Source organism: Curcuma longa, chromosome 16 (assembly GCF_044706935.1).
Source record: "Curcuma longa cultivar G26 ecotype Majalengka, Jawa Barat chromosome 16, ITB_CL_G26_1.1, whole genome shotgun sequence".
In the NCBI taxonomy this organism is placed as follows: Eukaryota; Viridiplantae; Streptophyta; class Magnoliopsida; order Zingiberales; family Zingiberaceae; genus Curcuma; species Curcuma longa.
The window spans coordinates 4,768,142-4,780,528 of NC_133876.1; the positions used below are offsets into that span (position 1 = coordinate 4,768,142).

Below are 12,387 nucleotides of genomic sequence, written 5' to 3' on the forward strand. Positions count from 1 at the left end.
TATATATATATATATATATATAACTCTTAAAATTTATATTATTTATAAAAAAATAAATTTATAATAAAATATATTTTTAAATGCTTTATATTTATATAACATTTTTAAAATTTACATGCTTTTACTCATTATTTTTTAAAACAATCATATTGTTTATAAGTTATATGACAATTTGGACTGAAATAAATATATAAATCTTCACCGAATTTAATTTGACATGAGAATTAGATAGAACACTCTAGTAATTAAAAAACACTCCTAATTCTTGTCCTTTAAAAAAAATACTTCGAATTTAAAAATAACAAATGTTTAATCGCCAAGAAACCTTGCATTAAAATGGGGATTAGAAGGTATAATTGTCAACTTTTTGACCAACTAATTAATTAATTTAATCTGATAAGCTGGTGTGTATACAGGAAAAATCCTAGCATTTGTAGCACAATTCATCATGGATAACACATACATCGAAAAAGTAGATACTCTGCAATGTGGCACATACCTCTTTGTGATGATTGCAAAAAACTTCCCCACTAAAAATTATTCAAAAAAACTAAACAGAATCTCAACAGGTCTTACAAGACTGATAAAAAAAGCTTCAAAACTTTGCAGTAAGACATGCCAATAACTTGTTTCAAATTCATATAGAGAAAAAGAGTCCAACTCTTTCCACTGAACAGTTATGCTTAAGATTACTTAATGAAAGGAGGCCTGAAATAAGTGCATAAATACCCAACAATACAAAACAACTACTCAGATAAGATCAGCCACGTTGGAAGGCAGCTCTTCTATGACCACGTTGTAGAACTTTTGGATATCAAACAACATCCTCTCATCATCATGGGAAACAAAATTTATTGCAACACCCTTTCTACCAAACCGTCCACTTCGTCCAATCCTGTGGAGGTAGTTCTCTGGCTGAGTCGGCAAATCATAATTTATGACCAGTGAGACTTGCTGGACGTCAATACCACGGGCAAGGAGATCGGTAGTGATGAGAACTCTAGAGGAGCCAGATCTGAATTCACGCATGATAATGTCCCTGGTGTTTTGGTCCATATCACCATGTGTGGCTGAGACAGTATGATCCCTGCCCCTCATTTGGTCAGTGAGCCAGTCCACCTTTCGTCGGGTATTAACAAAGATGACACTTTGAGTGATGGCTAATGTCTCATACAGGTCGCATAGTGTATCAAGTTTCCAGTCATCCCTCTCAACATTCACATAGAATTGCTTTATACCTTCCAGAGTAAGTTCATCTCGCTTCACGAGAATCCTAACAGGCTTATCCATGAACTTCCTGGTAATCTCCAAGGCCTCAGGTGGCATTGTGGCAGAAAAGACGCCAACCTGGATTTTTGAAGGAAGTAGTTGGAAGATATCGTATATCTGCAACAAAAAAATAAGTATCATCACCATTAAGCAAAAGATTTCTTCAATTTGAATGAAGAGTTGATCATAATTCAGAAAAAAAAAACTACAAGATCAAAAAAACATACCATCAACTTTAAACAACTTTAACCAATTATTTTTTAAAAAAAAATTGAAGAGTTGATCACATTATAAAAAAGCTTCAAACAAAGTTTCCAAATCATTATTTACAACAAAGTCACAGATGAAAGCATATGCAGAATATAAATAGTGCAATAAATCATCAGCTACAATTGTTTCCACATCTTTTAGATAATCCAAAAACCATATTGTTTCCTAGGAAAGTGGTAAATATGGATTATTGTAATGTCATATAATTAATAAAAAGCAAAGGAGATATAGTGTGCATCAATATAAGGATAAAATCATAAAAAAATCAGCAGAAGATCACCATCATGTATGATGAGGTATATACACTTTCTGATGAACTTGCAGACCCTAAAGCACCTGAAGATTTGTTTACTTGAGCCTTATAGTCAGCTATATGTATTTGTTTACTATAGGCTTATAGAACGCTATATGTACAACACATTAGCCAAAGATGAAGAAAAGTCACATCTATAAATTATAATGGCACATGGTACCTAGTCTTTAACATTTAGATACATTAAGCCAGGTTTAGTTCTCTCCATATACTAGGGGAATATGAATTCTTAGCAAAAAGTAGTCACCAATAAAAACAAGCTGAAATGTTTGTGATAAAATGATTAGCTTTCAGCATTTTGATAAGGTAAATAATTTGTAGGGAGGTTTCTGAAAGAGGAAAAAAAAGAGCCTCCGAACAAGAATGGCTAACAAGCATGGAACCAAAAATCGAATGCAAAAAAATGGAATTGTTCCTTGCTGCCAGGACAATTTTGATATGTTGCGACTTATATGAGGCTTAGGTGAGGCTTCCTGAGAAGGTCTTGGCCTGATGAGGGTTTAGCAAGGTAGTCTAGGTAAAGGGTTCAGCAAGGTACAACTCCTTGTTATCCTCTGCCTCATTCTCCTCTTCCTTCAACCTTGTTCTCTTATGGTTGATACTTGGCACAACCATCGACACTCCCACCTAGCATCCTGAGCAGCACACCTTGTGTGGTGACTTCATTTAGAATGATTTATAACTGATGTGTTCTCCGTATCGCTAATGACTAACTAAAAGATGTGTGTTAACAGCAAGCTAAACAAGAAGAGTAGATTCAATAAACAAGCAAAATCATTCAACAACGATCAAATCTAAAATGGAACAAGTTTTGCTTCACGATGAAAGCAAAATAGAAATGTAGAGTAAGTGAGGAACCTGGTCCTTGAAACCACGTGAAAGCATTTCATCTGCCTCGTCCAAGACAAACATTTTGATATAATCAGGGCGAAGAGATTGCCTTCTCAACATATCAAAGACACGACCTGGAGTGCCAACCACAACATGGACCCCACTTGAAAGTATCCGCTGATCCTCACGAACACTCGTTCCTCCAACACAAGCATGAACTTTTACACCAAGATAGTCACCAAGTGCTCGCATGACCTTTTCGATTTGCTGGGCCAGTTCTCTAGTTGGAGCAAGAACCAAAGCTTGACATTGAACCAAACCATAATCAAGCTGCTGCAAAATTCCAGAACAGAAGGTGGCAGTTTTTCCAGTTCCAGATTGTGCTTGCTGGATAACATCAAGTCCCTTGCAGAAGGGGACTATGCCTCTTTGCTGAATTGCAGAGGGCTTCTCAAAACCTAGAAAGTAAAGCAGTGATCTTCAATCTAGTCTGCAAACTAAGCAAATAACTGAAAACTATTGTTCTGCTGCCATACCATAGGCATAAATGCCTCTAAGAAGATTCTCCTGAAGTCCCATATCATCAAAACTTTCGTAGACCTCATCATATGTTGTGAAGAATTCCTGCCCATCAGTATTTAGCCTGTAGCAACCAAAGGGAATTGCAAAACAAGACAGTTTTATTAGTAGCACTATAAAATGAATAGACACACACAGTGTCATATTTAGGAAAGACAGAAAACAAAAAGGGTCGTCAAAAAAAAAAGGGGGAGTCCACTGAAAAGTCACAAATTACAGTTCACTCATTTTTGCATCATATTGACGAGCATCAAACTGCGATCCTTCTGGTGGCAATCCAGCCATATCTACAGAAGAAAAGATAAAGGGAAGTAGCACCAGTTGAGGAAAAATCAATAGAACTTGAGCATTGCCTTATCAAAATCCAGATGAGCAGGAAACAGAAACCAATGACGCTAAATCAACAAAAATTTCAAAGAGTCTAAGAGTCTAAGAGAGATAGAAGAAACAACAATATACGGAAAACCAAGAGAAAAAGTACATCAGATAAAATTAACAAACATTTTATAATAACTTAACACTGAAGATGAATCATCAAATCCTACACAGAAATGAGGAGAATGTTTTACACTTTATCTTTCCATTTATAAAAGCAAGAGAGTTGTTTCATATGTTAAATAGATACCACCAAAAAACCCATAAATATATGGTCAAAATAAAACATGTACAAAGTAAAGCCAATTCAGAGTGCAAAGTAGGATCTACTGGAGCATTTTGGGTATTATGGTGGATTGAAGATTAGACATATTTAAATCTGAAAAACTAGAAAAATATTGATTGCCAATATTTCACTGCAGAAAAACTAGAAAACACGCTGGATTTTGTAATACTTTTATGCTATGTTTCCTTCGAGGTGCAGATTGAGGAGGGAAAGAAATCCTTACCGAATCAAAATCTTTCGAATGAAGGAAGAGAAAGGAAAAGTGGAAGAAGAGGAGAGAAACAAATCCTGCAGAAAACCTACGGAAGGAAGAGGGAAAGAAAGAAAAAAATGAATGAAAGTAGGAAAGGAAAAAACGGCGGAGGGACGCATCAGAGAGAGTCGACCTAACGTGCTGTGGTGGGGGTTCCTTGACGAAGCGACCGAAGGAGTGGTTGCAGTGGTAGAGGAGTATTGAGCTGCCTCCGAAGGAAGGGGCCTCCTTCTCGTCGAGCATGAGGATGGTGAGGTTGGCGAGGGCCTTTGGGCGCGGTGAACCTGGCCCTCGCTGAGGGGTTGACCATCGTCGAGGTGATGGCTCCAATCCTACGACCTCCATCTCAACAAAAAGATCAAGGATCTCATCCGACTTCCCCAAAAGAGCTTTGTGCATAACCCGCACATTGTAAGCGGGGAGATCAAGCTTTACCTCTTTGGTGCCTATTTCCTTCCACAACATCTCAGCCTCCTGCAGTTTGCAGTCCTTGTACAGAGAATCAAGGATGGTGGTATAGATCACGGAAGTAACCTCGATCTTCTTTTCCTCCATCTCCTTGATGATCGGAAAGGCCTTCTTGGACTCTCCGGCAAGGCAGTGGTACTTGATTAGGATTCCGTACGAGACCACATCAGGGATGATGGAGAATTTGAGGGGACGTCGGAGCACAGCTCGAGAACAATTACTCGAGGGGATGGATTAAATATCTCATGGGGCAAGAAGCTTTTGTAGATGAAGAGCGAGCAGATTTGGAAGTGATGGACAGGAAGGCTCCTTTGGAGGATACGAAAGTAGAAGAAAAGGAAGATGATAAAGGAAGGAGATCCAGTAGTTATTCATCCACAACAACGAAGGAAGAGAGGAGATCGAACAGACATTCTTCAAGATCGAAGGATGCAGGAAGGAGGCGCACTTCGACCTCAAGAGAGCGGGATGGGCAGCGACATAGCTTCTCCAACTCAACGAAGAGAAGCTTTGGCCGTAGGGTCAGCATGCAAGGTATTGCCGGAGCAACATTCGAGCGACTCATTCGGATCTGACAAGGCAAGCGAGAGAGAGGGCGATGGCTTCCGTCCGATTTGGGAGGATGAAAAAAGACTATATATATATATATAGGTTTTCTATACTGCACGACGGGGATTTACGCGACCCGTGCGCGACAGCTCCGACCCCCAGCCACTCCCGCCGCTGTCGCCACGCCGTCCGGCCACCGGAGACCGTCGGACCGGGCCCGATCGACGGCCCACTCGCCGGTGTGCCGACCGGCGCCGAATTCCGACCGGATTGTGGCCGGAATCTGGCCGAATTCGGCCTGAAACCGCCGAACCCAGCACTCGGCCACTGTGGGCCAAATCGCGGCCGGAGAAATGATTTTTACAAAGGATCGCCTTGAGTATAGGTCACAAAGGACTCGTGAACTCAAGGATTTACAAGTCTCACAAGAACTCACAAAAGACATAGTAGGACTCAGTACTGGTAACTTCCTGAACAACCTGTCAGATAATTCAGTATTAATAAACATTCTGTCGGATTTAGAGGCTAATACCTTGTAATCATTCAGGAAACATTTTAGTTTTCTCGCCCTCAGAGGAATCTCATATACAGCACCTGACCAGAATGCTTGATATATGCCAAAGGGAAGGATTGATTCTCTCACCAACAAAAATGAAAATTGCTCAATCTGAAATCGAGTTCTTAGGTGCAACAGTGGGCAATAGAAAAATCAAGCTTCAACAACATATTATCAGAAAAATTATAGACTTTGATGAAGAAAAATTACAAACTCTGAAGGGTCTCAAGTCTTGGCTGGGAATTCTTAACTACGCCAGACCATATATTCAGAATTTGAGTACTTTGTTAGGGCCTCTCTACTCAAAAACTTCTCCTAATGGTGATAGAAGATTCAAAGCGTCCGATTGGGAGTTAATCAGAAAAATCAGAGGTATTGTGCAAACTCTTCCAGACCTAGAACTTCCACCACCCGATTCCTATATAATTATTGAGACTGATGGTTCTATGGAAGGATGGGAGGGTTTGTAAGTGGAAAAAATCCAAATTTGACCCAAAGGGTTCTGAGTGAGTGTGCGCTTATACAAGCGGCAAGTTCCCAACTGTAAAGGCAACTATTGATGCGAAAAATTTATGCATGCATGGAGGCATTAACTGCGATGAAAATTCATTATTTGGACAGGAAGGAAATTACTCTTCGAACAGATTACCATGCAATTATTAAATTCTTCAACAAGACTGTTCAAAATAAGCCTTCGAGGGTCAGATGGATCTCTTTTATTGACTACATCACGGGGACTGGAGTGGAGATAAAATTTAAACATATAAAAGGCAGTAATAATGAACTAGCAGATGTCTTATCTCGATTGGTTCACTATGCAGTCACAACTCCTTACCTGCCTGAAGATCAAGTGCATCTATTCCAATTAATTGAAGACTCGATTGATGAGACAAAAGATGCTCCTGTCACCATCAAAACCCAGCTGGCCTGCACTATTGGTTCAATCATTCCAGCACTTCATGGAGGATGAGACAATCGTACCACTAGCTTTAGCCTTTAAAAAGGTATGATGTGAAATAAAGAGAAATTGAGCCCCGGGGAGCCATTTCTCTATTAGCGGTATTGTGTAAAACTAGGGGCAGCACCTGGTTTAGACTAGGCGGTATTGTAAAACCAGGATAGTACCTGGTTTAGATAAATAAAGAGGTACTGTAAGGGATAGAAAAGATAAGATGCGATGGGGCCCAGAATGTGTACCCGGTCTTATCTTAGCTCTCCTGAACCCTCTATAAGAAGGAAGGTTCTACATACTCAGAAAAGCACGCAGGAAATACCTGAAGCTTCATATCGCCAAAAACTGGTATTCAGTCCAGAAAAGTTGATGGTGCCACTCGGGAAACCTAGTGGAAAGTATGATTATTATGTCGACTATGCAATGCCACCAATTATAAACATCCCTATCATACCAACCGGATGGGATGATGATGAGACTGATCCACAACAAAAGGATGATCCAGAAACTTCGGCAACAAATACTTCACAAAAAAGGAAAACCCCATGCTATGGATGGATAAGTGAAAGCGAGGATGAACATGAAGGTGTTTTTCCAAGTATTTGGGAAGATGATCCAGAAATGGACCTTGATGAACTCCCAACACCTGAATCACAAGCAATTCCAGCTTATAAAACAGAGGATGAAGGTGAAGAGGAGGACCTAAGTACTCATTTCTTAGGTCTTATTAATCTGGAGATGGACTATCCAATTATTTCTCCTACTTCGACTTTGCCACAACAACCCCCTAATTGGGAAGATTCAGACACTGACTCAGAAGAATTGGCGCCACTAGGGGAACCTAGTGGAAAATATGATTATTATGTCGACTATGCAATGCCACCAATTATAAACATCCCTATCATACCAACCGGATGGGATGATGATGAGACTAGTCCACAACAAAAGGATGATCCAGAAACTTCGGCAACAAATACTTCACAAAAAAGGAAATACCTGAAGCTTCACTGAGTCCTACTGTGTCTTTTGTGAGTTCTTGTGAGACTTGTAAATCCTTGAGTCCTTCCTCGGCTGGTCTCCGACCGCGATTTGGTCGGAAACTGACCGCGATTTGACCCACAGTGGCCGCGTGCTGGGTTCGGCGGTTTCCGACCGAATTCGGCCGGATTCCGACCACAATCCGACCGGAATCCGGCATCGGTCGGCGCGCCGGCGAGTGGGCAGTCGATCGGGCTCGGTCCGGCAGTCTCCGGTGGCCGGACGGCGGTGGGAGTGGCTGGGGGTCGGGGCTGTCGCGCACGGATCGCATAAATCCCCGTCGCCCAGCATAGAAAACCTCTATATATATAGGTCCTTCCCCGGCCGGTCTCCAGCTGGAATTTGGCCTGATTCCGGCCGCGATTTGGCCGGAATCCGCGCTAGTCACTATGGTCTCGGATTCCGGCCAAATTCACCGCCGTCCGACCATATCCGGCCACCGGACCGACGCCGGTCGACGCACCGGCTAGTGGCTCGCCCGGTCCGGCGGCAGGAGATGGCCGGACGGCGATGAAATCGCGGCTGCAGTGGGCGTGGGTGGGAGAAGTCGCGGACAGGGTCGCGTAGGCACGGCGCGCAATATATATACGAAAAGGATGACTACTCCATCCTTCCTCGTGAAGAAAACTGCAAAAAACTGATCTGAGAAAAATTTTCTTCAGTCTTTAAATCCACCCAAGTAAACAGGTCGTTAGTGTAGACCCGCTTAAATTTAACTACAGCAAAACTAGAAAAGCAAAGATGCCTATACACTGACTGTCAAAAAAAAAAAACTTGATATGGAGGTTGAAGAAACCAACAAGGGTTTTAGATAGCTAAATAAGTAAGAGGGCATACATCATGTTTATCTAGTTGTATAAAAAACCAAACCCTGTCTCGCCACTATTTGGGATGGGTTATTACATCCTAGTGAGAGATACTCATAGTTCACCCCAAAAAGCAGTTTCTGTCAGCGTTCTACCTAATAAGAAAAAGTAAAATTGAACACCATAACGAGACAATAACTCGCATTCATACTAGGGAAGTAAACAAAACTCTATCTTTTATGCAATCTTAGATCCACAGACCGAACAAGCATCTCTAGTTAAGACCGAAAAAAAGACATCGAGGGTGCATAATTGCATATCGAGAATAAAACAAATGGTCAATAAATAAACAAAAAGATGATGGCATGGAAAGATCAGATCTACCTAAACGCTAGATCGAGGGAGGAGGAGAATAAAATCACGTTGAGATCAGAGAGCAGAGCTCCGACCGGCAGACGAGCACGGAATCGTCACGGGAGGAAGCCACAACGACTCCTAATACGGAGTCGAGAGAGAGAGAGAGAGGGGGAAAATGAAGCGTCGGAGAGGACTATTAATTAGGGTTGATCAACATATCGTATATGGGCCGAGCCAATCTTGGGCCAGAATTTGATTTAAATAAATATTTATCTCAAACTTTACTTCAAATATAAAAATGTGTTTCGTATATATATATATATATATATATTTTTTTTTTGATATACTGCGCGATGGTATCCTGCCCGACTCGTGCGCGATCGATCCCCGTCGTCCATGGTCGAATCGCGTGAAACGGCAGTCGTCCGTTTATCGCGATTGCACAGTATTTCCCCTCGGACCTTCGCTGCTTCTCCGCCACTGTTCACCGCCGTCCGGCCACCTCCGGCCGCCGGACCGGACCCGTTGGAACCGCAACTAGACGGCGGTCCGGAGGTGGCCGGAGTTGAGTCCCGATTCGGCCGGAATCCGATCGGATTCCGGCGAAATCGTCGCTAGAACCGTCTGCTCTGTTTCGGCCAGAATTCCGGTCGGATTCCGACCCAATCCGACCGGAATCCGATGCCGGTGTGTGCGCCATCGAGTTGCGCTCCCAACGAGCCCAGGATGACGGCCGGCGGTGACCGGACGGCGACGAACGACGACGATGAACGGCGAAAGGTCGGCTGATCGCCCACTTGGACTTTTCTTTGCCAAGACTACGCTTGGACTTTCCTGCAAACTTGCATCACACATGTTAGATCACAAGTATTGCCTAACTTTAAAAATGGTTTAGCCAAACATTGAAACTAAATGCACTTGGGGCAAAGATTGCACCAACAAATTCCTCCTCGAGGTCCCTACTGTAGTCAGAATTCTGTGAGAAATTTCGGATAGGAAATTCTATTTATAAAAAAAAATTTCTGGAATTTTATTTAGAATTTTTCCGGAAAAAATTCGGATAAGAAAGAAATTTTTTATAAGAATTTCCGCTGAGAAATTTCGTCTCTTCTCGTATAAAATTTTATTATAAAATTTTGTGAATTAATTTTGTTAAATTAACAAAATATTAATTATGGAATCTCGCTAAATAATTAGCGAGATATAATTAAAAAGATTTTGTTAAAGATAAGAACAAAATTAATAGAATGAAAATTTATTAAAAAGATAACTAATCTTATCCATTAGATTTTATTAGATTTATTTCTAATAAAATCTTATTAAAAGATTTATTTCTAAATAAATCTAGATAAGATAAGATTATTAGAATCTTTCTAATAAAAATCTTATAAGAGATTTATTTCTAAAATAAATTTAGATAAGATAAGTTTATTAGATTGTTTCTAATAAATTTTTCTTAAAGATTCTATTAGAACTTTTCTAACTGAATCTGGATAAGAAAATTTATTAGAATCTTTCTTAAATTTCCATGATGGCTTGGCTATATAAAAAGGGGTTTAGAGGAGGCTTTACACAATCAATCTAATTGATTTCCTCTCCTTGAAGCCGGCGGCAACTTCTCCCTTTCCTTCCTCCCGCCGCCCACTTTTCCCTTTTCTCCTCTTTAGGGCCGGCGGTTCCTAAGGCTTCCTCCTCCTCTTCTAATCCCTTTAGGGCCGGTGCTCCTTGGTGGATTCATCCCCTTGTGGCCGGCGGCTAAGAACAAGAAGGAAGGAGAAGAAAGGAAGGAAGAAAAGAAGGTTGGTTGCTTGATTGCTAGCCATCGGAAGAGAAGAGTTTTAGTGGAGATATCTCGAAGGATCGTTGTCCACACAACGTTCGAGAAGAGAAGAGGACATACAGCAGAAGATCAAGAGGTCATCTTCTTCCTTTAGGCATCCCGAAGAAAAGGTATAATTTAATATTTCCGCTATAATTAAATTATTCTTTTTATCCTGGATCCTGCAAACCAAACACAAGAGCTCAATGATCTTAATGCGTTGATCAAACCTTGGTTTGATCAACTATGAGGACAACTTAAATTCGTTTCTGAAAAAATTTTTATTCTGCAAGGATTTACCGGAACGAGTTTTCTAGTGTTTCCCAACAACAAGAAGAAAATGTTTATGAGAATTTAAATAATCAGGCATATCAACAATTTCAAGAAATGCTAAGTGCTGCAGATGAACCTGTGTGGGCTGGTTGTGACACTCACACTAAATTATCTCTCACTGCAAGATTATTGAATGTAAAAGCAGAGCATAATGTGTCTGAAAATTATTTTAATGATTTTGTTCAAGTTATGGGAGAGGCACTTCCGCGTGATCACAACTTGCCTACTGATTTTTATAGTATGAAAAAACTTATGAAAGATTTAGGTCTTCCGGTGGAAAAGATTGATGCTTGTAGAGATGGTTGTATGATATATTGGGGAGAAGATCAAGATGCAGATGTTTGTAAATTCTGTAATCAAGCGAGGTACAAGAGAAGCAATAAGCCTCAACAACGGCGTAAAGCATACAGTCAACTATTTTATTTGCCTTTGACTCCTAGGTTACAAAGACTCTATGCATCAGAGGCAACTGCTGAACATATGACTTGACATGCAAATCATCAAACAGAACATGATATAATGTGTCATCCATCAGATGCTGAGGCATGGAAAAATTTTGATAGAACATATTCTGATTTTGCGAAGGAAATTCAGAATATAAGATTGGGTCTATGTGCTGATAGATTTGCTCCATTTGGTAAATCAGGAAGAAATTATTCTTGTTGGCCAGTTATATTAACTCCGTATAATCTGCCACTTGGGATGTGTATGAAAACACCGTATATGTTTTTAACATTGGTTGTGCCTGGTCCTTAAAATCTGAAAAAGTTAATTGATGTTTACATGCAACCACTGATTGCAGAGCTGAAACAATTATGGAATGATGGTTCTCCTACATATGATATTCATACTAATCAGATGTTTGTAATGAAGGCTGCACTGCTTTGGACGATAAATGATTTTCCAGCTTATGACATGTTATCAAGATGGAGTACTGCAGGAATTTTAGGATGCCCAATATGTATGGAAAGATCAAAATCATTCAGATTGAAGCATGGAAGGAAGGTGAGTTATTTTGATTGTCATAGACAGTTTTTACCACAAAATCATACATTCAGAAGAAATAAAGATGAATTAACTAAAAATAGAGTTGAAAGAACACCTCCACCATTGAGATTATCAGGTTAACAGCTTTGGTACAGAGTCTGTAATTTTCCTTCTGTTATTGAAAATCCATATGGTACTATTTATGAATATGGGAGCACACATAAATGGATTAAACGGAGTATATTTTAGGATTTACCATACTGGCACAGTCATTTGCTATACCATAATCGAGATGTGATGCATATTGAGAAAAATATTTTTGATAATCTGATAAATACATTGATGG

The 12,387-nt window shown here is 40.3% G+C and overlaps 1 protein-coding gene across 1 annotated transcript; it reads right to left on the reverse strand.

The window, feature by feature from the left end:
• Positions 1-584: 584 nt before the first annotated feature.
• LOC141847364 (eukaryotic initiation factor 4A-11-like) lies at positions 585-9,072 on the reverse strand. Its single transcript, XM_074735401.1, has 5 exons — positions 8,930-9,072; positions 3,480-3,549; positions 3,220-3,326; positions 2,711-3,141; positions 585-1,386 (listed from the first exon to the last, which is right to left on the reverse strand). Exons 2-5 carry the CDS (start codon positions 3,545-3,547, stop codon positions 751-753), a joined length of 1,242 nt encoding a protein of 413 aa, XP_074591502.1. The 5' UTR covers positions 3,548-3,549; positions 8,930-9,072; the 3' UTR covers positions 585-750.
• Positions 9,073-12,387: the final 3,315 nt, after the last annotated feature.